This window comes from Oratosquilla oratoria, chromosome 2 (genome assembly GCF_046742065.1).
Source record: "Oratosquilla oratoria isolate Oo_2021 chromosome 2, ASM4674206v1, whole genome shotgun sequence".
Lineage (NCBI taxonomy): Eukaryota > Metazoa > Arthropoda > Malacostraca > Stomatopoda > Squillidae > Oratosquilla > Oratosquilla oratoria.
This window is the reverse complement of record NC_134778.1, coordinates 82,910,245-82,934,884: the sequence shown is the minus strand read 5'-3', so window position 1 is coordinate 82,934,884 and position 24,640 is coordinate 82,910,245. Positions and strand designations below refer to the sequence as shown.

At 39.9% G+C, this 24,640-nt stretch overlaps 1 protein-coding gene across 2 annotated transcripts in view; it reads right to left on the bottom strand.

Annotated features, from left to right (window-relative positions):
- Window positions 1-24,640, bottom strand: part of LOC143040772 (actin-histidine N-methyltransferase-like) — a 62,278-nt gene that overhangs the window by 26,168 nt on the left and 11,470 nt on the right. For both annotated transcript variants that reach the window (XM_076212206.1, XM_076212210.1), the window contains exons 4-9: window positions 16,683-16,759; window positions 16,189-16,330; window positions 12,281-12,472; window positions 11,915-12,038; window positions 3,170-3,281; window positions 86-227 (exon numbers count right to left, since the gene is read on the bottom strand). In XM_076212206.1, the coding sequence (XP_076068321.1) occupies window positions 86-227; window positions 3,170-3,281; window positions 11,915-12,038; window positions 12,281-12,472; window positions 16,189-16,330; window positions 16,683-16,759 (789 nt within the window). The remainder of the gene's footprint in view (window positions 1-85; window positions 228-3,169; window positions 3,282-11,914; window positions 12,039-12,280; window positions 12,473-16,188; window positions 16,331-16,682; window positions 16,760-24,640) is intronic.

The window sequence follows — 24,640 nt, the reverse complement described above, 5'->3', positions numbered from 1 at the left end:
ACACCATTAATCAATCTATATACTAAGGGCTTCTCCCCTCCCCCCCCTCTCTCTCCCTCTCTTGAAAAAAAAAGTGTTTTCTCACCTGCGTATACAAATCCATTGTGAATGAACAGCTCAAAATTTGATCTTTGTCCATAAAATATTGTAAACTGCTCCCCTGCTTTGAAGTCCTTCTGTGCTAAGCAGACACTCTGCCTTTTTTCATCATCAAAATCAGTTGAATACTGAAAATCAAAGAACCTTTAGTTATCTGACCTGATAAGATGACTAAATATTCAACATGATAACTGTTTAATAAAACACTACCAACAGAAATATACATACATACATACATTCTGAAAGAAAGAAGGGTACCACAGGACTGGAAAAATACAAATATTGTACCAATCTATAAAGGAGGAAGCAAAGAAGATCCAACCAACTACAGACAGGTCTCTCTAACAAGCACAGTAGCAAAAATATGTGAACAAGTTATCAAAAGTACATGGGTTAAACATCTGGAAGAAAGAACTATACTGAATCCAAATCAATTTGGATTTAGACACGGAAGATCATGTACAACAAACCTGATCTGCTTCTATTCGAGACTAATAGAAATAATACAAGGGATGGATGGGCGGACTGTTCCTTTCTAGACCTACAAAAAGCATTTGATAAGGTACCACACAGGAAACTAATAAGAAAAAAAGAATCAATAGGTGGCATCAGAGGAAAATTATTGGAATGGATGGAAGACTTCCTGACTGGAAGATAAATGAGGATAGTAAATAGAGACAAATACTCAAACTGAGAAGAAATGATAAGTGGTGTCCCGCAAGGTTCAGTAGTGGCTCCAATCATGTTTCCCATATATATAAATGACATGGATAAAGGAGTAGAGTGTTATATGAATTTCTTCGCAGATGACGCAAAAATACTAAAGAAAGTAAGAAGAGGATTGTGAATCATTACAGTTAGAGCTGGACAAAATCTGGAAATGGACTCAAAAGTGGGAAGTGAACTTCAATATCAAGAAGTGTAGTATAATAGAGTTTGGAAAAAGTAAAAATAGAATATCAAGAAATTATAAAATTGGTGAAGTTAAAAAAGTGAACTCGGAAAGAGATCTTGGAGTAATAATCAGCAAAGACATGACACTGGACAAACATATTAATAAAATAGTCGGAGAAACCTTCAACCTATTAAGGTCAATGAAAGTGGCATTTGACTACTTGGATGAGGAAATGATTAAAAAAATATTAGTTACACTAATAAGACCAAAACTGGAGTACGCAGCAACACTATGGACACCCAGTACTAAAAAGAATATAAAGAAATTAGAATACAAAGAGCAACGACAAAGTTGGCACCAACTCTCTCCAAATTAACACACAAAGATTGTCCAAGTTGTAATTACCAACTCTGGAACAAAGAAGAGAAAGAGGAGATCTGCTGACTATTTATAGAATCATGAAAGGAATGGAAATCCTAGATAAGAATGATTTACTAAAATAGGACAATGGAAAAACAAGAGGACACGAAAAGAAACTCAAAACTTGATGCTGAAAAATACAGAGACAGGTCACAATGAGCATAGCTCCCTTCCCGTATAATGATGATGATATGGTTTAATGTCATAAACTCCCCCCTATCGGAAGGCTAGGATGGTGCCCCTCACAGAGGGCTTTGTAGCGTGGAATTTAATGAACCATGCCCTTGGTTCAACTTCGCTGGTGGCACGATTCAGATTGCCATCCCCTCGACCTTCGCTGCAAGTAATGACACCCTAACCTGCTCAGCCAATAAGCTTCCATACAATACAACTAGGTAAATACATACATATACCAAAGGCTTTTTCCCCCTTACAAGGGAGGTAGCCAAAAAAACCAAAGGCATAAAAACCACTCCCACCCCATTCCATTCCCATCCTTTCCCTCCCTCTTATCTTGGCTCCTCCTGGATGACAAGTTATCCCTCCATCTTGCCCAATGCCCTGGGTCAGAAGCAGTGTCGCAAGATACAGCACATCCACAAGGCCACTTCATTAAACTGGCGACACCCCCTCTCCATCCCCTCATATACTCCAGACATTTTTACACCTATTCCAAATAAAGACCTCTCATAACATGCATAAAATTATCTGGTGTTTGCCAGAATAAAATTTATAAATGTACAGTGGCAATGGCAGTAATTGGGATAACCTTAACCCCTTCAGCATAAGGTTCTGCCCTAAAATTATGACACAAAGTCCCACATCAATATTGCACAGGCAACATTCCAAATTTTCTTCCCATAGAGATCTGTGATTCACCAAAGTCTTGGATCACATGTTGGACTCATGATCAACAGCTATCACCCTACCAGATGAGAGCTCATATATTCCTGATCTATGGGTAATGATGTGACCTTATACATACATACATACATACACACATACACACGAGGAAATGGTGAAGATAATGCTAGTTACATTGATATGACCAAAATTAGAGTATGCAGCGTCAATATGGACACCCAGTACAAAAAAATCAAAGAAACTAGAAAGAATTCAAAGAGCACTAACAAAGATGGCACCAACACTTAGCATGTTGACATACGAACAAAGATTGGACAAACTAAACTTATTAACTCTGGAGCAAAGAAGAGAAAGAGGCAATCTGATAACCATCTATAGAATTATGAAAGGGATGGAAATCCTTGACAGGGATGATCTACTTAAATGGGACAGAAGAAATACAAGGGGACACAAGAAGAAACTTAAGAAGGACAGTTACAGAAGAGATCTGAAAAAGAATAGCTTTCCACACAGAGTGATAGATACATGGAATAAATTGAAAGAGAAAACAATGAGTGCTAAAAATATACACAACTTTAAGAAAGAAGTGGACTGGATGCGGAAAGATACAACTGCGGGTCCCTACGAGCATAGCTCTTCTCCCGCAAAATACAACTAGGTAAATACACACACCCCAACTCCTTGATGGTGAAATTGTTTCAGTCCTGGGTGGGAATCAAACTCAGACCACAGGATTAGCACTTGTGAACAGTAATACTGCACATGGAAGGGACTGGGGGCTGTTATCAGCTAATGTGGAGGCTGAGGGTTCTCCACTCAGTAAAACTGGAGTCAACATTCATCTTGACACATAATGTGATATGTTAGTGATGCTTTCCTAAGGCTACTCACAATGCCCTGTTGATGATTTGCCATGTCCCAGGCAGGGATAAGTGCCAGCTGTCCACTTGACTCTTTGGATGAGATCAGGTTCTGTCGTGTCATCACACTGGAAACAGCCCATCTGCACAGGAGAAAGATGAAAATAGTTTGGTGAAAACCTACTCAAGCTCTCTATTTCAAAAAAAGGTCTGACAGCCTTAATCTTTTTATGGTCTTCACAGATGTTCTGGACACTGATGGATAATGTTCTTTTGCTGATGCCAAGCCCCCCTCCCTGCCATTTATATATACACACACACACACACACACTTCAACGAACGGACGGCTTAGAAGATGTTCTGAAGAAAAAGTGAAATTTCGTGGATCCCAAAGCAAAGGAAGTACCTATTGTATTTACAGGGTGGGAGGGAAATTGCTCGTGGTGTAGGGAAAGTAAGGAAAAAGGAGAAGGGGAGGGATTACTGAGGGAAATGGAAGGAAATGAGGAAGGTGAGGACTTGGCCCAGGCAGGCAGACGAAATCTAAACAAACGAGGTCCGGACCAATTTAGCGATGATGAAATGTCTAACAAAAATGTAAAGATTAGAAGTATAGATAAGAGCAATACAGTAGAAGATGATGAGAATATTTTCCAGGGATTTAAAGAGGGTGGGGGGGACACAAACCCCCCCCCCCCCCGATTAACAAGACTAGAAGAGAAACTCGATAAGATGATCAAGCACTGGGAATTTAAGTTCAGTCACGTTAACAACATTGTGCAGAGAGTTGAAAAATTGGAAGAACTAGAGAAGGCGAACAAAAACTTAACTAAGGAAATTGAAGAATTAAAAAAAAATAGTTAAAAGAAAAGAAGAGAATAAAGTCTTAAAGGAGAATAATAAGGAGAACAAGGAGGGTTGGAAAAAAATTCAAGAAAATAGCAAAGTTGCATTCACTGACATAATCAGACAGCAAATGAATGAACAAACTGAAGACTCAGTTATTAAAGTGATGAGACAGAAGGAGAATATAGTAAGAGACTTAGCAGACAGAAAGAAATGTATAATTATATTAGGAATGGAAGAGAAACATAACCCAGATAGAACCACAAGAATCAAAGAGGAAAATGAAAAAGTAAGAAATTTACTAGAATTAGTTCAGGAAGATGAACCAGAAATAATGAAACAAATCGAAGAGAAATTCAGGCTCGGCAAATATAGTACAGACAAGACCAGACCAATTAAGATTAAATTCAGGTCACAAACTACGGCTGAGAATATCTTATCCAAAACAGGGAAACTAGCAACAAGTGAACAATATAAAAAGGTATGGATAAAAAGGGAAATGAATAAAGAGGAAAGAGAGGAGGAAATAAGGAATAGACATGAAGCTAAGAAAAAAAACGAGGCCAGAACGGAGACAGAAAAACTAGAATTCTACTGGAGAGTAGTGAATATGAAACTGAAGAAATGGAACATAAGAGAAAAACAAAAGATACAGAGAATACAATGGAAATAACAGAAAGTTAAGAGTATCCTACACAAATATAGATGGATTAATAACAGGACTGAATGAACTGAACAAATACCTGAAAGAAAAAGATCCGGACATAATGGGAATTGTTGAGACAAAATTAAAAGGCCCACTACCACCCAACAGCATAGGACACAATGCATATAATTATTGGATTAGAAACAGAAAGATAAAACAAGGGGGTGGAGTTATGTTCCTGACTAAGAAGGATATAACCTGAAGAGAGTCACAAATGGGAACAATAGAGTAGAGATGATAATGATAGAAGTAGAAGATAGAGATAAGAAGAGCAGAAAGTTTGTAATAAACTACGTGCCCCCACAAACAGCCTCATGGGAAGAGAATGAACATAAAAGCATGTTAGAAGACACAAGAGTAACACTAAACGAGATAATGGAAGATGGAGGAAGAATAGTTATGATGGGCGACTATAATTGCAAAGAAATATGCTGGGAAGAGATGACCGTAAAGGGTGGAGAAGACTCATGGGGAAGTGTTCTACTTGAGATGATTATTGACCACACAATGACACAACGGATCCAAGAGAACACTAGGTATAGAAATGAAGAAGAACCATCGAGACTAGACCTAATAATCATATCAGAACCTAAAATAGTGGAAAAGATAGAATACCTGGCACCAATAAGCAAAAGTGACCACATATTGATAGAACTAGAACTAAATGAGAAAAAATACATGAAAAGAAATGAACAATATAGAAAAGGAAGATTGATGTATGAAAAAACAAATTTTGATAAAATAAGAGAATTCTTCCAAAATGAAAACTGGGAAAGAATACACAAAGAAGATACAACAGTAGAAGAGAAATGGAATATTTTGACAAAAATCTATAAAAAGGAGTAGAAAAGTATGTCCCAAGACAAAAACAAGAAAAAGAATATGTAAAATGCTGGTACAACAAAAGTTGTAGGGAGATAAAAGACAATAGAGACAAAGCTTGGACCAAATGGAAGAAAAACAGACCAGAAAAATGGAAAATATATACTTGTTATAGAAATGAATATGTACAAGCGTGCAGAGAGGAAAAGAGAAAATATGAAAAAGATGTCATAGAAAAATGTAAAGATCAACCAAAACTATTCTACAGATTTGTAAACAACAAACTGAAAAACAAACAAGATTTGGAGAAATTAAGACAAGGAGGAATTGAATACACAGAGGAAATTGAAATGGCGGAAATTATGAACAAACATTTTAAATCGGTGTTTACAAGGGAGAACATACAACCTGAAGAGATCGAATGGAAAGAGAAAGTCCCCCTATGAAAGAAATAGAAGTAACAAAGAATGAAATATTGAACCACTTGAGTAATCTTGATGTCAGAAAATCACATGGACCAGATGAAATAGCAAACTGGATTTTGAAAGAATGCAGGAATGAACTAGCAGACATAATACATAGCATAATAAACAGTTCCTTGAAAGAAGGTAAAGTTCCAGAAGATTGGAAAAAAGCAAATATAGTACCTATATATAAAGGAGGAAATAAAGAAGACCCTAACAACTATAGGCCAGTCTCTCTAACAAGTACAATAGCAAAAATTTGTGAAAGAATTGTCAAAAATAGATGGGTAAAATATTTAGAAAAAAACAATGTGCTCAATCCAAGGCAATTTGGATTCAGACAAGGACGATCATGCGTCACCAATTTAATATGTTTCTATTCAAGGCTAATAGATATAATACAAGAAAGAGATGGATGGGCTGATTGTGCATTTCTAGACCTAAAAAAAGCTTTTGACAAAGTACCACATAAGAAGTTGCTTAAGAAATTAGAAACTGAAGGAGGAATACAGGGCAAACTGCTAAATTGGATGGAAGACTTTTTGCAAGAAAGAAAAATGAGAGTAGTGATAAGAGATCAACACTCAAAATGGGATGAAGTAATAAGCGGTGTTCCACAAGGAACAGTTCTGGCCCCAATAATGTTTGTTATATATATTAATGATATGGATGAAGGAATTGAAAGCTATATGAGCTTTTTTGCAGATGATGCAAAACTATTGAAAAAAGTGAACACGGAAGAAGATTGTGAATCACTACAAAGAGATCTAAATATAGTACAGGAATGGAGTAGGAAGTGGGAGATGGAGTTCAATACAAAAAAGTGTAGTATAATGGAATTTGGAAAAAGTAAAAACAGAATAACAGGATCATATAAATTGGGAGAAGAAGGAATAAAAAAAGTAGAAAATGAAAAGGACCTGGGAGTCATTATTATGAATAATATGTCACCTGAAAAACATATAAATAAGATTTTTGGAGAAACCTATAATTTAATAAGAACAATCAAAGTGGCATTTACATACCTGGATGAAGAAATGGTGAAGAAAATTCTTATCACTATGATAAGACCAAGATTGGAATATGCAGCAACAATATGGTCACCAAGTGCAAAAAAATGCATAAAAAAAACTTGAAAGAATACAAAGAGCAATTACAAAATTGGCACCAACACTCTCAAAACTATCATATGAAGAGAGACTAGCAAAACTTGAACTACAGACACTAGAGCAAAGAAGAGAGAGAGGAGATTTGATAGCTATTTACAGAATCATGAAAGGCATAGAAATTACTGATAGAGAGAATCTGATAAAATGGGATGACAGAAATACAAGAGGACATGGAAAGAAAATAAAAAAAGACAGCTATAGAAGAGACCTGAAAAAGAACAGCTTTCCTCACAGAGTAATAGACAGTTGGAACAAGTTAGATGAGAAAGTGGTGTGTGCAAAAACAATACATGAATTTAAAAATAGTTTAGATCAAATGAGATACGAAAACGGGACACCACAAGCATAGCTCCCCTTCCCGTAAAATACAACTAGGTAAATACACATATATGGTCATACGAGCTCTGAGCTCTCATCCAGGAGGTTACTAACTGTTGATCATGTGTCCAACATAGGATCCATGACCATGGTGAATCACATATATACCAAAGGCTTTTTCCCCTTTACAAGGAAAGTTAAAAAAAGACCACTCCCACCCATTCCATCCCCACATCCTCCTGGATGATGGGTCATCCCTGCACTCTCGCTCACTACCCTGGGTCAGCAGTGTTGCAAGACAGCATATTTACAGCAAGGCCCCTTCATCAAATCGGTGACCCCACTCTTTGTCCCCTCCTGCATAAATGGAGAAGACAGAGAAAAATCCCTTTGGGTTGTGTCAATTCATTATTCATATATACTCCCTCACCCCCATACCCCAACCACTCCCCTTCATGCATCACAGCATCACCCATACACAACCATTCTCCATTCATCCCTAATCTTCTGTCCTCTCCTGTCCTTCCTCAACAGACATTCCCCTCTTTCCCAAAGCCTTTTTTATCCCATCCTTCCATCTCATCCTTGGTTGCCCCTCAATGTTCACTCCTTCCACACCTCTTTCATTAATCTCTCTTCATGCATTCTTTCCTTATGCCCAAACCATTCCAATACTCTTTCATCAACCCTATCTCCCAACTCCCTTTCCACCCCCGTTCTCCTCCTCACCTCGTTTCTCACTCTATCCAGCCTAGTAACCCCTATCATACTTCTCAGGCACCTCATCTCATATATATATATATACACAGTATATATATATAAGAGAGGAAGAGAGAAGGAGTTTGAATGTGTTTGAGATGAGGTGTCTGAGAAGTATGATGGGGGTTACTAGGCTGGATAGAGTGAGAAATGAGGAGGTGAGGAGAAGAATGGGGGTGGAAAGGGAGTTGGGAGACAGGGTTGATGAAAGAGTATTAGGATGGTTTGGACACATGGAAAGAATGAGTGAAGAAAGACTAGTAAAAGAGGTATGGAAGGCAGATGTGGAGGGAGTGAACATGAGGGGACGTCCTAGGATGAGGTGGATGGATGGGGTGAAGGGGGCTTTGGGGAAGAGGGGAATGTCTGTTGAGGAAGGACAGGAGAGGACAGAAGACAGGGGTGAATGGAGAATGGTTGTATATGGATGATGTTGTGATGTATGACGTGGAATGGGCAGGGGGATGGAGGGTGAGGTAGTATGTGTGAGCAAAATTTGACGCAGCCCGAAGGGATTTTTCCCTGTCTTCTCCTTTTATGCATGGGGGGACGGAGAGGGGGGGTTGCTGATTTAATGAAGCGGCCTTGCTGTGGATGTGCTGTGTCTTGCGACACTGCTTCTGACCCAGGGCAGTGGACAAGGTGTAGGGATGACCCGTCATCCAGGAGGTGCTAAGATAAGAGGGAGGGTGGAGGGGTGTGGAGTGTATTCAGGGATGGAATGGGTGGGAATGATTTTATGCCTTTTCCTTTTTGGCTACCTCCCTTGTAAGGGGGAAAAAGCCTTGGTATATGTATGTATGTATGTGTGTATATATATATATATGACCCATCATCCATGAGGAACTAAGATGAAAGAGGGAAAAGGGTGGTGGATGGGAGTGGAATGGGTGGAAGTAGATACATACCTTTGACTTGGCTACCTCCCTTATAAGGGGGGAAAAGCTCTTGGTATATAGATAGAATATATATATATATATATATATATATATATATATATATATATATATATATATATATATATATATATATATATATATATATATATATATATATATATATATATAGAAGAAAGTATACGCTGGACTCGACGTACGTCCAGCGTATACTTTCTTCCATAAAATGGTTCCTGGACTCCAGCTATTTTTGAATATATATATATATATATATATATATATATATATATATATATATATATACACACACACACACACACACACACACACACACACACACACACACACCAAGGGCTGTTACCTCCATACAAGGGAGGTAGCCAAAAAACAAAGGTATAAAATCCACTCCCACCCATTCCATCCCCACATACTCCACTCCCATTCACCCTCCTCCCTCTCTCTTATCTTGGCTCCTCCTGGATGACGGGTCATCCCTGCATCTCGCCCACTGCCCTGGGTCAGAGGTAATGTACCACGACACAGCACATCCACAGCATAGCCTCTTCATTTAATCAAAGACCCCCGCTTCTCCATCTCCTCATGCAGAAAAAGAGAAGATGGGGAGATATCCCTTTGGGCTGTGTCAAACTATCATTCAAACATACTTCTTCACCCCCCATCCATACACAACCATTCCACACTCACCCATATCTTCTGTCTTGTCTCGTCCTTCCTCAACAGACATTCCCCTCTTTCCCAATGCTCCTTTTACCCCATCTATCCATCTCATCACTGGTTGCCCCCTCATGTTCGCTCCTTCCACCTGTGCCTTCCACACCTCTTTAACTAATTGTTCTTCACTCATTCCATGTGTCCAAACCATCCCAACTCCCTTTCAACCCCCAATCTCCTTCTCCCCTCCTTGTTTCTCACTGTATGCCTAGTAACCCCTAACATACACCATACTTCTCAGGCATTTCATCTCAAACACAGAAGGAACAGAGGGAGTAAATGGTGAGGAAATGTGTGGGTTTCGGACATGGAGAGGTTGTGTGGATCAGATTTTTGTGCTAAGACAGATATGTAAGCTTTAGGAAAAGGTAAGGATTTTTTTTGGGCCTTTATGGATTTGGAAAAGGCTTATGACCGGGCAAACAGGAAGGCACTGTGGGAGGTAATGCAGATATATGAGATAGGAAGAAAGCTGTTAAGAGCAGTCAAGAACTTTTATGAGAATAATAGAGCCTGTGTTAGAATTAGAAATGGAGAGAGTGAGTGGTTTGAGTTAAAGGTGGGACTTTGCTAGGGATGTGTTTTGTCACTTTGGCAGTTCAATTTATACATGGATGGAGTGGTGAGAGGTAAATGCAAGGGTGGTGGGTCAGGGACTGGAGATGGTTAAAAAAAATGGAGAAAAGTGAGGCTTGCCGACAACACTGCACTTGAGGCAGGATCAGAAGAGGGATTGAGGAAGTTGGTGACAGAGTTTGGGAAAGTGTGCAAAAAAAAGGAAGTTGAAGATAAATGTGGGTAAAATTTAGGTGATGAAATGTACAAGGGGAGAAAGTGGCAGCAGACTGGAAATGAGTATAAAGGCTGAGACACTGGAGCAAGTGGGTAGTTTTAGATATTTGGGTGCGAATGTGGCGGGAAAAGGAGTGGAGGTGGAGGTAGATTATAGATTGAGAGAAGCAAGTAAATGCCTTGGGGGGATTAAAAAGCATAATGAGAAACAGACACTTGGGAATGGATGCTAAGAGGAAATTGTATGAAGTAGTGATTGTGCTGACAGCACAGTATGGGGCAGAAACATGGAACATAAGAGAGGAAGAGAGGAGTTTGAATGTGTCTGAGATGAGATACCTGAGAAATATGATAGGGGTTACTAGGCTGGATAGAGTGAGAAATGAAGATTTGAGGAGGAGAGCAGGAGTGGAAAGGGAGTTGGGAGATAGGGTTAATGAAAAAACATTGGGATAATTTGGACACACGGAATAAATGAGTAAAGAAAGATTTATAAAAGAGGTGTGTAAAGCTGAACTGGAAAGAGCAAACATGAGGGGGCAACCAAGGACGAGATGGGTGGGGTAAAATGGGCATTGAGAAAGAGGGGAATGTCTGCTGAGGAGGGATGAAGGAATACAGAAGATAGGGGTGAATGGAGAATGGTTGTGTATGGAAGATGCTGTGATGCATGTAAGGGAGTGGGTGAGGGATAGGGGAGTGAGGGAGTATGTGTGAAAAATAATTTGACACAGCCTGAAAGGATTTCTCCCCATCTTCTGTTTTTCTGCGTGAGGGCATGGAGAGGGAGCCACTGATTAAATGAAGCAGCCTTGCTGTGGATGTGCTGTGTCTTGCAACACTGCTTCTGACCCAGGACAGTGGGCGAGAGCAGGGATGACCCATCATCCAGGAGAAGCCAAGATAAGAGGGAGTGAAAAGGGTGAATGGGAGTTAAGTATGTGGATATGGAATGGGTGGGAGTGGATTCTATGCCTTTGTTTTTTGGCTGCCTCCCTTGTAAGGGGGAAAAAGCCTTTGGTATATGTGTATATATATGTATATATATATATATATATATATATATATATATACATATGTATATACTGTATGTCTATATATATATATATATATATATATATATATATATATATATGTATGTATGTATGTATGTATGTATGTATGTATGTATGTATGTATATATATATATATATATGTATATATATATATATATATATATATATATATATATCATAGAGCCAAAAGTGTGAAGAATCAAAGTATGAATCTCACCTGTACGAATCAAAAGTGAAGAAATCTCGTATAGGCCAACTCTTGGCCTCTTGTAGGGACTGTAAGATCCGGTAAAAGTAGGAGTACTGCCGGGAAATGTTCCGAAACATCTTCAAGGCTTCCTCTGCAAGAGTGGCACATGGCAAAATTACAAAACACTTTTAGCAATTTCATCATAATTTCTATTGCATTTGCAAAAATATGTTATTAATGGAAATATAAATGACATCCTACATCTCACCAATATTACAAACCATTCTGACACCTCTTCCACTTTTCTGTATTCCTAAACTGCCTCTTCTCTATCTTTACTGTGGCTACCAATGACCACATGTTTGCCAACTCATGATTTTTAATGTGTCTAACCTAGAGCAGGAGATCCTTTGAGCAACTGCATCTGTTCAGGTGTGTAGTAAAGAGTAGTGCTGTAGGACTCAGGCAGCACATGTATATATGGTGCCCACTTGGAGTCTGGGTTGACAGCTTCCCCCAGGAGATGGAGGGCCAACGAAACATTGCCCATGTGCTGAAGGATGGGATCCCGTTCAATCAACGACCCTGTAGGGTAAGAACAATGTGAAGTGTAACTTAAAAAGAGTTTCAAATTTTTCATATTATATTCATTTTTATGATGTCAGTTTTGTACTTGCTAATTGTTCCAAATATGGAAAAAAAAATATTTTGAATAAAGTCATAGAATAAACACATACAACAAAAAGGACTTTTACTCCTTATAAGCAGGTTGGCCAGCAAAAACAAGCACCCACCTTTCACTCATTCAACATTTATTTCTTCTCCTTTTTACCTTCATTCTTTGTAGATGAAGGGATATCCCATCTCCTACCCACTACCTGGGTCAAGAAATACAACACAAAATACCCCATAGCAAGGCTCAATGGCCAAAGTTGATTTATCCCCTGTGTGAGAGGTCACTAGTGGTGACCATGGTGTAATTGGTAAGCACACCTACCCAGCAAAAGGGAAGTTCCAGGTTTGATTCCCAAGCAGTGCCGACTTTTCAGTGAAGCTCCCTATCCAACATGGCACAGTGAGTAGGATCCTATCACAGTGCAAACTCTTGGATCTACCCCCAGCAGCCAGGGCCGAAGGGGAGATGTGTGAGTGGTCACTGGAGGTGACCATGGTGTAATTGGTAAGCATGACTCCCATGCAATTGGGTTATCCTGGATTCAATTCCTGGGTGGTCCCAATTTTTTGGTGAAAGCTCCCTATCCAACACCCCCACTTCCTCATTACATTTTAACCCCCCCCACCCTCTAATCAACTGATGAGAAATACAGAGAAGACATGAGAAATCCCTTTAGGCTGTGTCAATTTACATTATCCATTCACAACAACTCAACTCACCCCTAACTCTTGCCCTCTCTCTTCCCAACTGAACATTCCCCTCTTACCCAAAAAATAAAATACCATTCACATTCCCTCTGAAATATATATATATATATATATTACACATTTACTATTATTACTAAAAATAGTGATGGGTCCTACTGCATTGCCTTTGACCTGATCAGGGGGGGGCGGGGATCCTTCGTCCATGAGGTACTCAATACACTTTCATATTGACAATCACCTACTCCAGCAATAAATCAAATCACAGGTTATTGCAAGCTTAGAAATATGCCTCTATAGATGACCATCAATACGAAATTGTAATGTACATACATACCAAAGGCCTTTTCCCCCCTTTCATCTCATGGTCTCTGGTCCCTTCACTAACAGCTCCTTTTTATCAAGTAAGCCTATCCACACCTTACACCTTGGTAAGGCTGGCTCTGGCAAACTGTCCCCCTTAAATGAAGAAATCAAAGGAAGGATTCTAAAATGTTGTGAAAGATCAAGTGAGCAGTGGGCCTATTCTAGAGACTAGGTACTAGGCCTTTTCCCCCTTACATGGGAGGTGGCCAAAAACAAAGGTATAAAATCCACTCCCAACCATTCCCTCCCCGCATACTCCACTCCCATTCACCAACCCTCCCTCCCTCTTCTCTTGGCTCTTCGTGGATAACGGGTGTAAGAGGCCGGTAGATTGAGGTAGACAAGTAGGTAGATAGAGGGGTAGGTGGAGGAATTCATTTTTTTAATTTGATGTTTTGAAACAATGGCCGAGAGGAAGTTGCAGAGTTGCACATTCTCACTCACCATCCAATATTTGTAAACACAAGCTAGGGTATTAATAGAGGTGATGATGTTGCAAAATGTATATGCTAAGCCACTTTCGCTTCGTGACAGAAGTGCTTGTGTAAGCAGTACTGGTTGAGACAGTATAACTGCCTTTCTGATTAGAGAAAAGGGTGGAGGAGGAGAGAAATTATTGGTGCATGGAGGTAAAGTCATGCATACGGTGCCACATACGTAGGCGGCATGAGGAGCAAGTGGATATGCGAGGCTGCCATATCGGCGTCTTGATTATATTTATTGTAGTTGCCCCTGCGTAATGACATACTCTCTAAACTGTCTTCATCACATTTTCTATGGTTATCAAAATTCACGGGTGAAAGAGAGAACGATCGATATAAGCGGTGACTATTTTATTATGCGAGTATTATTACGACACATCGTACGTCTGGCAGATAATGCTGCCCGCGAGATTTTGGCCCGGAGTGAAGAGGTTAACCCCTACCATACGGTGCCGCACACGTAGGCGTCATCAGGAGCAAGTGGATTCACGACGCTGCCATATCGGCGTCTTGATTATATTTATTGTAGTCACCCCTGCATTTTTACATTCTCCCTAATATGCACTGAATCCCATTCTCTATGGTTTTCAAAATCCATGGGTGAAAGAGAGAATGATCGATATAAGCGGTGACTATATTTTATAATGCGAGTATTATTACGACACGTCGTACGGCTGGCATTGGCTGCTGCCCGCGAGATTTAAGTCCCGGAGTGAAGTGGTTAAAGGGTGGCACTTATCTGTAATGTTCAAAGTTATTGGATGAATTAAATAGTGACGTCGAAGCAGACTTGGCTTGGTGGGTGTACAAGGATCCCAGGTGGGAGTCCTATGGTGTACTTACTCAACTAAGTTGTAGAAGTGTAACATTATTCGGAAGAAAAGAAGAAGAAAATTTATGTTTAATTCACCTTCATACTGAATAATGGAACTTGACTACGTAGGATGAAAGAGGCATGGGGCCTACAGATGAATAATGTACAAATATAAGTGGATAAAAGAAAGTGAAGAAAATTGTAAGTGACTGAGGACTTACTGAAAGTGTTAGTAGCAGCGGAACTAACATTGGGTCATCCCTGCATCTCACTCACTGCCCTGGGTCAGAAGCAATGTAGCAAGACACAGCACATCCACAGCAAGGCCACTTCATTTAATCAGTGAACCCCTTCTGTCCCCTCATGCAGAAAAAGAGAAGACAGGGAGACATCCCTTTGGGCTGCATCAAAATATCATTCACACATACTCCCTCACTCCCCATCCACTCCCTTTCATGCATCACAGCATTATCCATACAGATCCATTCTCCATTCACCCCTATCTTCTGTGTTCTCCCATCCTTCCTCAACAGACAATCCCATCTTTCCCAATGCCCCTTTTACCCCATCCATCCATTTACTCCTTGGTCACCCACTCATGTTCATTCCTTCCACCTCTACCTTCCACACCTCTTTTACTAATCTTTCTTCACTCATTCTTTCCATATGTCCAAACCATCCTAATACTCTTTCATCAATCTTATCTCCCAACTCTCTTTCCACCCCCATTCTCTTCATCACCTCCTTATTTCTCACTCTATCCAGCCTAGTAACCCCTACTATACTTCTCAGGCATTTCATCTCAAACACATTTAAACTCTTCCTCTCTTATGTTCCATGTTTCTGCTCCATACAGTGCTGTCAGCACAATCACTCCTTCATACAATCTCCTCTTAACATCCATTCCCAAATGTCTCTCAGTACACTCTTTGATCCCCCAAAACATTCACTTGCTTCTCTCAATCTACATTCTACCTCCACCCCCACTCCTTTTCTCGCCACATGCACACCCAAGTATCTAAAGCTCTTCACTACCTCCAGTCTCTATCCCTTAATACTCACCTCCAATTTGCTGCCACATTCTCCCCTTGTACATCTCATCACCTTCTCAAACCACTCACTCTCCATTTCTAATTCTAACACAGGCTCTACTACTCTCACAAAAACTCTTGATGGCTAACAGCTTTCCTCCTATCCCATATATATGCAATATCTTCTATAAAAATACTTTAATCATCAGGCAAGGATCAGCTTCATACCTAAATATGATTTTTTGGCTGTCTCTTCTGTCATCATAGCATGAACAGGGACTGTGATAACTGGATGACCCTGAGGAATGTCCTTCTCAGTTTGAAGCCCCAAACCTTCTGCCCCATAATCAGCTATGGTCACTCCATCAACCTGTAAAGAAACATGAATTATTAAAAACTAAGCAAGAACTGTACATTAAATATTGGTACCACTAAGTAAATACACCTTACACCTTGGTAGGGCTGGCTCTGGCAAACTGTCTGCCTTAAATGAAGAAATTAAAGGAAGGAATCTAAAATGTTGTGAAAGATTGAAAGAGCAGTGGGCCTATTCTGGAGTCACACCTCTGGGTGAAAACAGAGGGCTGTTAGCTGCTCTGTGCATTGGTCAAGTTGACAGTTCTTCCTTAGGATACTGTGCCTTTCAGGGTTCCATCATCCTTCCACCAACTTGATGTTGCCACTTAAATGTGCACCTTCTTGACAAACATATTTATACATACCTGGACTCCTTTTTCCTGTAGCCAGACCATAAAAGCTGACACCTCATCCATGCGTTTATACTTGGGAAGCACCAATTCTGCAAAGAATTATAAGATTGCTGTAGCATATCAAAGGTTGGTCTCAATTTTAAACTACATATTGCTACATTTTATCAACCCTGTAGAAAGTTAATTTCCTTTACTGATTATATAACTAACAACTCCCCTCTTGATTAAACCTACTGTTTTATGATAAAAGCCCATTTATTTAGGAGTAACAATACTGAAAATATTTGTTTTGGTATTAGAGCCAATGTTATAGTACTTTTTACATAGATATAATAAAGAATAATACATCAATGAATATATAAATGTGTATTTACCTAGTTGCATTATACAGGAAGGGAACTATGCTCATGATGACTGTTTTTGTATCTTTCAGCATCAATTTTTTTCTGAAAATTTTGAATAGTGTTTGCACACACTGTTTCCTTATCTAATTTATTCCAGGTATCCACCACTCTTAAGTGGGAAGCTATTATTTTTTAGATTTCTTCTATAACACTGGGTAACAGCCAAAAAATCGTCAGGGGTTTCTCAGCTGATTTAGACTAATTTTGGTGTTCTGAGTCCGAATATCACATTGGTTTTGCTCAATCAGGTCAACTTTTTGAGATACAGCCATAGGCCTACCTGACGAGCTATACATATGATAATTTGAAGGGTTTTGAGTTCAATCCTATTTTTCTTGAAGAATATAGCGAATTATTCATATATAAATGGTTGCTTCTGGTGTGTTTCTGTTTGAAATTGACTAATTGACTTATTTCTTTCTTTTCAGGGTATTGATATGGCTTCGGCGCGACGGTCATGCAGGAATAATCCTGACATTTTCTGCTACATTTGCGGAGAATACACGCTGTCAATGCACAGGAAGAGCATCACAAGCTTTGTGAAGCGCGCATACCAGGCTTACTTTCAAGTCAAGCTGGGTGACCAAAATAAGTCCTGGGCACCGCACACGGTGTGCATGACGTGCGTGGAATACCTCCGGCGGTGGACGAAGGGCACGAAAACTTCACTGAAGTTTGGGATTCCGATGGTTTGGAGGGAGCCGTCTGACCATGAATCGGATTGTTACTTCTGCGCCATCAATACTACTGGCATCAACCAGAAGAATCGGAGCAGCCTCCAGTACCCCGACCTTCCATCTGCCCGCCGTCCAGTTGCTCACTGCGAAGAACTTCCTGTACCAGCGTGCAGAGAGCTTCCTGACAGCGATGACGAGGCCACCACTGCATATGAGGGAGGAGATATAGAAGAAGAGTATGAAACACAAGATGGTCCACAGCCCTTTTCACAATGTGAGCTTAATGATCTGGTTCGGGATCTCAGCTTGTCGAAGACTTCCGCCGAGCTGTTGGCCTCCAGACTCAAAGAGAAAAATCTACTCGGCGAGGACGCGCGTATCACGTTCTTTCGTAGAAGGCATCAGGACTACATGGGCTACTTCTGCCAGGAGGAAGACCTCGTGTACTGCCGAGATGTCGCCGGTCTTCTTGTTAAACTCGGCACTCCTCAATATGATCCGAGAGATTGGCGACTCTTCATAGACAGTAGCAAGCGCTCTTTGAAGAGTGTGCTCATCCACAATGGGAACGAGTTCGCCTCAATTCCTCTTGTGCACTCCACAACTCTCAAAGAGAAATATGAAGCAGTCAAGTACGTGCTCGACAAAATCCAATATGAGCAGCACCAATGGCTCATCTGCGTCGACCTTAAGATGGTGAACTTTCTACTTGGTCAGCAGTCCGGGTACACAAAGTACCCATGCTTTATATGTAAGTGGGACAGTCGAGACAGAGCCCAGCACTATGTGAAGAAAGAGTGGCCGGCACGAGAGCAGTTAGTACCTGGGGCGAGCAACGTCATAAACGAACCTCTTGTTGACCGGGAAAAGATTTTGTTCCCACCACTTCACATCAAGCTTGGGTTAATGAAACAGTTCACGCACGCTCTGGACAAGGATGGGAGGTGCTTCAACTACCTGTGGCGAGCCTTCCCTGGAGTGACCATTGAGAAGCTGAAGGCCGGCATTTTCGATGGCCCACAGATACGGCAGCTCATCAAGGACACAGAGTTCGAAAACTCCATGAACACGCTAGAGTGCACCGCCTGGAGGTCATTTGTGCAGGTGGTGAACAACTTCCTGGGGAACAAGAAAGCAGCAAACCACGCCACACTCATCAACAGCATGATAAAGAACTTCCAAAACCTCGGGTGTTTGATGAGTATAAAGATGCATTTCCTGTTCTCACACATGGAGAAGTTTCCTGAAAACCTTGGTGCGGTCAGCGACGAGCAGGGAGAAAGGTTCCATCAGGACATGCGTCAAATGGAGGAGAGGTACCAGGGGAGGTGGGACGCAGTCATGCTCGCGGACTACTGCTGGTCGCTGAAGAGAGACAACCCAGCAGCTGCTCACACACGGAATTCGAGGAAACGGCGATTTACGCCGTGAACTCCGAACTTTTGTGTCACGTAACGCTCATGTACATGTATTAAGCTTATCATATGTAATCGAGTATATAAAAAATGAATGAATTTGGATACGTTGACTTTTATTTCCCCAGGAAAACGGAAAAACTGAATTTTTATGATCCGCAGAAATTGGGTTTTGGACGAAAAATCGTTTTTTTTCTTAAATGTCTGTAGCAAACAATCCTGACCTGATTGAGAAAAACCAAGGGCATTTTTGGACTCAGAGCATCACAATTAGTCTAATTCCACTGGAAAACCCTGGACGATTTAAAAAAAAAAAAAATTTATTACCCAGTGTAATTATCCTTTTTGAGATTCTTTTCATGTCTTCTTGTTTTTCTGTTGTCCCATTTTAATAAATCATCTCTATCTAGGATTTCCATTCCTTTCATTACCGTAGTCTATAAACAGTCAGTAGATCTCCTCTTTCTCTTCTTTGTTCCCGAGTTTGTAGTTCCAATTTGGACAATCTTTGTTCATATGATAATTTGGAGAGAATTGGTGCCATCTTTGTCATTGCTTTTTGCATTCTTTCTATTTTCTTTATATTCATTTTATTACTGGGTGTCCATAGTGTTGCTGCGTGCTCCAGTTTTGGTCTTATTAGTTTAACTAATATTTTTTAAATAATTTCCTCATCCAAATAGTCAAATACTACTTTCATTGACCTTAATAGGCTGAAGGTTTCTCCAACTATTTTATTGATATGTTTGTCCAGTGACATGTCTTTGCTGATTATTACTCCAAGGTCTCTTTTATAATTTCTTGATATTCTATTTTTACTTTTTCCAACTTCCATTATACCACACTTCTTGATATTGAAGTTTACTTCCCACTTTTGACTCCATTTCCAGAATTTGTCTGGGTCTATCTGCAATGATTCACAATCTTCCTATGTACTTTCTTTAGTATTTTTGCGTCATCTGCGAAGAAGTTCATATAACATTCCACTCCTTCATCCATGTCATTTATATATATGGCAAACATGATTGGAGCCATTACCAAGCCATGGAGGGCACCACTTATCATTTCTTCCCAGGTTGTGTGTGTGTATTTACCTAGTTTACCTAGTTGTATTATATGAGAAGGGGAGCTATGCTTGTAGTGACCCATCTTTGTATCTTTCAGTATCTAGCTTGTTCTTAAATTCTTGTATGATGTTTGCACACACAATTGTTTCATCTAATTTGTTCCAGACATCCACCACTTTGTGCAGAAAACTATTTTTTTCAGATCTCTTCTATAACTATCCTTTTTGAGTTTCTTTTCATGTCCCCTCATTTTTCTTTATCTCACTTTAATAAGTCTTCTCTGTCAAGGGCTTCCATGGCTTTCATGATTCTGTAAATGGCCAATAGATCTCCTCTTTCTCTTCTTTGTTTCAGGGTTGGTAGTTCCAGTTTAGCCAATCTTTATTAGTATGTCAATTTTGAAAGTGTTGGTGCCATCTTTGTCATTGCTCTTTGGATTCTTCCTACATACATACATACATATACCAAGGCTTTTTCCCCCTTACAAGGGAGGTAGCCAAAAAGAAAAAGGCATAAAATCATTCCCACCCATTCCATCCCTGAAAACACTCCACACCCCTCCACCCTCCCTTTTATCTTAGCACCTCCTGGATGACGGGTCATCCCTGCACCTTGTCCACTGCCCTGGGTCAGAAGCAGTGTCGCAAGACACAGCACATCCACAGCAAGGCCGCTTCATTAAATCGGCAACCCCCCCTCTCCGTCCCCCCATGCATAAAAGGAGAAGACGGGGAGAAATCCCTTTGGGCTGCATCAAATTTTGCTCACACATACTACCTCACCCCCCATCCCCCCACCCATTCCACCTCATGCATCACAACATCATCCATATACAACCATTCTCCATTTACCCGTCTTCTGTCCTCTCCTGTCCTTCCTCAACAGACAATCCCCTCCTCCCCAAAGCCTCTTTTATCCCATCCATCCATCTCATTCTAGGACATCCCTTCATGTTCACTTCCTCCACATCTGCCTTCCATACCTCTTTTACTAGTCTTTCTTCACTCATTCTTCCCATGTGTCCAAACCATCCTAATACTCAATTATCAACCCTATCTCCCAACTCCCCCTCCACCCCCGTTCTCCTCCCCACCTCCTCACCTCTCACTCCATCCAGCCTAGTAACCCCCATCATACTTCTCAGACACCTCATCTCAAACATATTCAAACTCCTTCTCTCTTCCTCTCTTATGTTCCATGTTTCTGCCCCATACAGTGCTGTTGGCACAATCACTCCTTCATACAGTCTCCTCTTAGCATCCATTCCCAAATGTCTATTTCTCATTACACTCTTTAATCCACCAAGACATTTACTCGCTTCTCTCAATCTACATTCTACCTCCACCTTCACTCCACCTTTTCCTGCCACATTTGCACCCAAGTATCTAAAACTATCCACTTCCTCCAGTCTTTCACCCTTAATGCTCACTTCCAGTCCACTGCCACTCTCACCCCTTGTACATAACATCACCTTACTTTTACCCACATTTACCTTTAGCTTTCTTCTATCATATACTCTCCCAAAATCTGTCACCAACTTCCTCAATCCCTCCTCCGATCCTGCCACAAGCGCAGTGTCATCCGTAAACAACAGCTGGCTCACCTCCCAATTTTCTCCATTTTCTTTAACCATCTCCAATCCCTGACCCACTACCCTTGCATTTACCTCTTGCACTACCCCATCCATGTATAAGTTTGGAATCCATGTATAGGATTCTTCCTAATTTCCTTATATTCTTTTTTGTACTGGGTGTCCATTGTGTCACAGCATACTCCAATCTTGGTCTTATCAGTGTGACTAATACTTTTTTTACCATTACTTCATCCAAGTAATTAAAAGCCACCTTTATTGATCTTAGTAAATGGTAGGTTTTTCCGACTATTTTGTTTATATGCTTGTCTGGGGGCATGTCTTTGGTGATAATTACTCCTAGGTCCTTTTCAGAGCTAACTTACTTTACTTCCTTTGTATTGATTTTATATTGTCCTGATATTCTTTTCTTCTTTTTTTTTCTTTTTACCTTTTCCAAACTCTATTATACTACATTTCTTAATGTTGAAGTTCACTTCCAACTTTTGGCTCAATTTCCAGTCTTTGTCCAGGTCTCTCTGTAGTGGTTCACAGTCTTTTTCTGTATTTTACCTAGTTGTATTTACCTAGTTGTATTTTACGGGATGGGAGCTATGCTCGTTGTGACCCATTTTCATATCTCCCCACCTCCTGTTTATTCTTGAACTCCTGTATAGTTCTGGCATTCACTGTTTAGTTTGTTCCGGACATCGATCACTATGTGTGGGAAACTGTTCTTTTTCAGGTCTTTTCTGTAATTGTCCTTCTTTAGCTTCTTATTGTGTCCTTTTGTTTCTCTCTTTTGTTCCATTTCAATAGGTCATCTCTATCAAGAACTTCCATCCCTTTCATAATTCTGAAGATGTATGTGCTAGTGTGTGTATTTACCTAGTCGTATCTTATAGAAAGGGGAGCTACCCTTGAGGTGTCCTGTCTTTGTATCTTGTAGTGTCTAATTTGCTCTTAAAATTGTGTAGGGTTTTTGCACACACTATTGTTTCATCCAATTTGTTCCATATATCCATCACTCTGTGGAAAGCTGTTCTTTTTCAGGTCTCTTCTATAACTGTCCTTTTTGAGCTTCCTTTCATGTCCCCTTGTATTTCTCTTATCCCAATTTAGTAAGTCTTCTCTATCAAGGACTTCCATGCCTCTCATGATTCTATAGATGGTCAACAAGTCACCTCTTTCTCTTCTTTGTTCCAGAGTTGGTAATTCCAGTTTTGACAATCTCTCCTCATATGACAGTTTTGAAAGTGTTGGGGCCATCTTCGTAGTTGCTCTTTGGATTCTTTCAATTTTCCTTATATTCTTTTTAGTACTGGGTGACCATAGTGTTGCTGCATACTCCAGTCTTGGCCTTATCAGTGCGAGTAGTATTTTCTTCACCATTTCTTTGACCAAGTAGGCAAAAGCCACCTTTATTGATCTTAGCAAGTTGTAGGTTTCCCCAACAATTTTGTTTATTTGTTTATCAGGGGACATGTCCTTTGTGAGGATTACTCCCAGGTCTTTTTCAGATTCCACTTTACCTCATTTGTACTGGTTTTATATTGTCCTGATATTATTTTTTTTACTTTTTCCAAATTCCATTATGCTACATTTCTTAATGTTGAAGTCCACTTCCCACTTCTGACTCCATTCCCAAACCCTGTTCAGATCCCTCTGCAGCGACTCACAATCTGTTTCAGTACTCACTTTCCTCAGCAATTTTGTGTCATCTGCAAAGAAGCTCATGTAAGATTCCACACCCTCATCCATGTCATTTACAATAAATAGCAAACATTATCAGACCAAATACAGAACCTTGATTAGTTTTGAAAGTGTTGGGGCCATCTTTGTTGTTGCTCTTTGGATTATTTCTATTTTCCTTATATTCTTTTTTGTATTGGGTGTCCACAGTGTCGCTGTATACTCCAATCTTGGTCTTATCAGTGTGACTAGTATTTTCTTTACCGTTTCCTCATCCAAGTAATTAAAAGCCACCTTTATTGATCCTAACAAATTAGAAGTTTCTCCGACTATTTTGTTCATCTGCTTGTCTGGGGACATGTCCTTGGTGATGATTACTAATAGGTCCTTTTTGGACCCAACTTTCTTTACTTCCTTTGCACCAATTATATATTATCCTGATATTCTTTTTTTTTACTCTTTCCAAATTCCATTATACTACATTTCTTAATGATGAAGTCCACTTCCCACTTCTGACTCCATTCCCACACCTTGTTCAGATCTCTCTGTAGTGATTCACAATCTTTTCTGTACTTACTTTCTTTGATAGTTTTGTGTCATCTGCAAAGAAGTTCATATAACATTCTACACCTTCATCCATGTCATTTACATATATAGCAAATATTATCAGAGCCAGTATTGAACCCTGTGGGACTCTACTTAAAATTCTTATCTCTGAGCACCACTCTCATTTTTCTTCCATACAAGAAATCTTCCATCCATTTCAATAGCTTTCCTTGTATACCTCCTGCTATTTTGAGTCATCTTAATTTTTTGTGTGGTACTTTATCAAACGCCTTTTGTAAATCCAGGAAAGCACAGACAACAACAAAAGTGACAACATTTTCACACTGAATGAGAATTAGACAAGAAACAATGGTCTCAAACTGTCTGGAAATAGATTCAATTTGGAAGTGGGTAGAAACTTCGCCAACCATGTAGTTAATGGATGGAATAAACTTCCTGCAGAGGCAGTGCAATGTAGTTCAGTTCGAAGCTTTAAGAATCATTTAGATAAACACCTAAGCAAGATGCTGTAATGATTATCATTTATTTTGCTATCATTTGTCTGTTTGATTCTCATTTATTATTAATTATATGTCAAT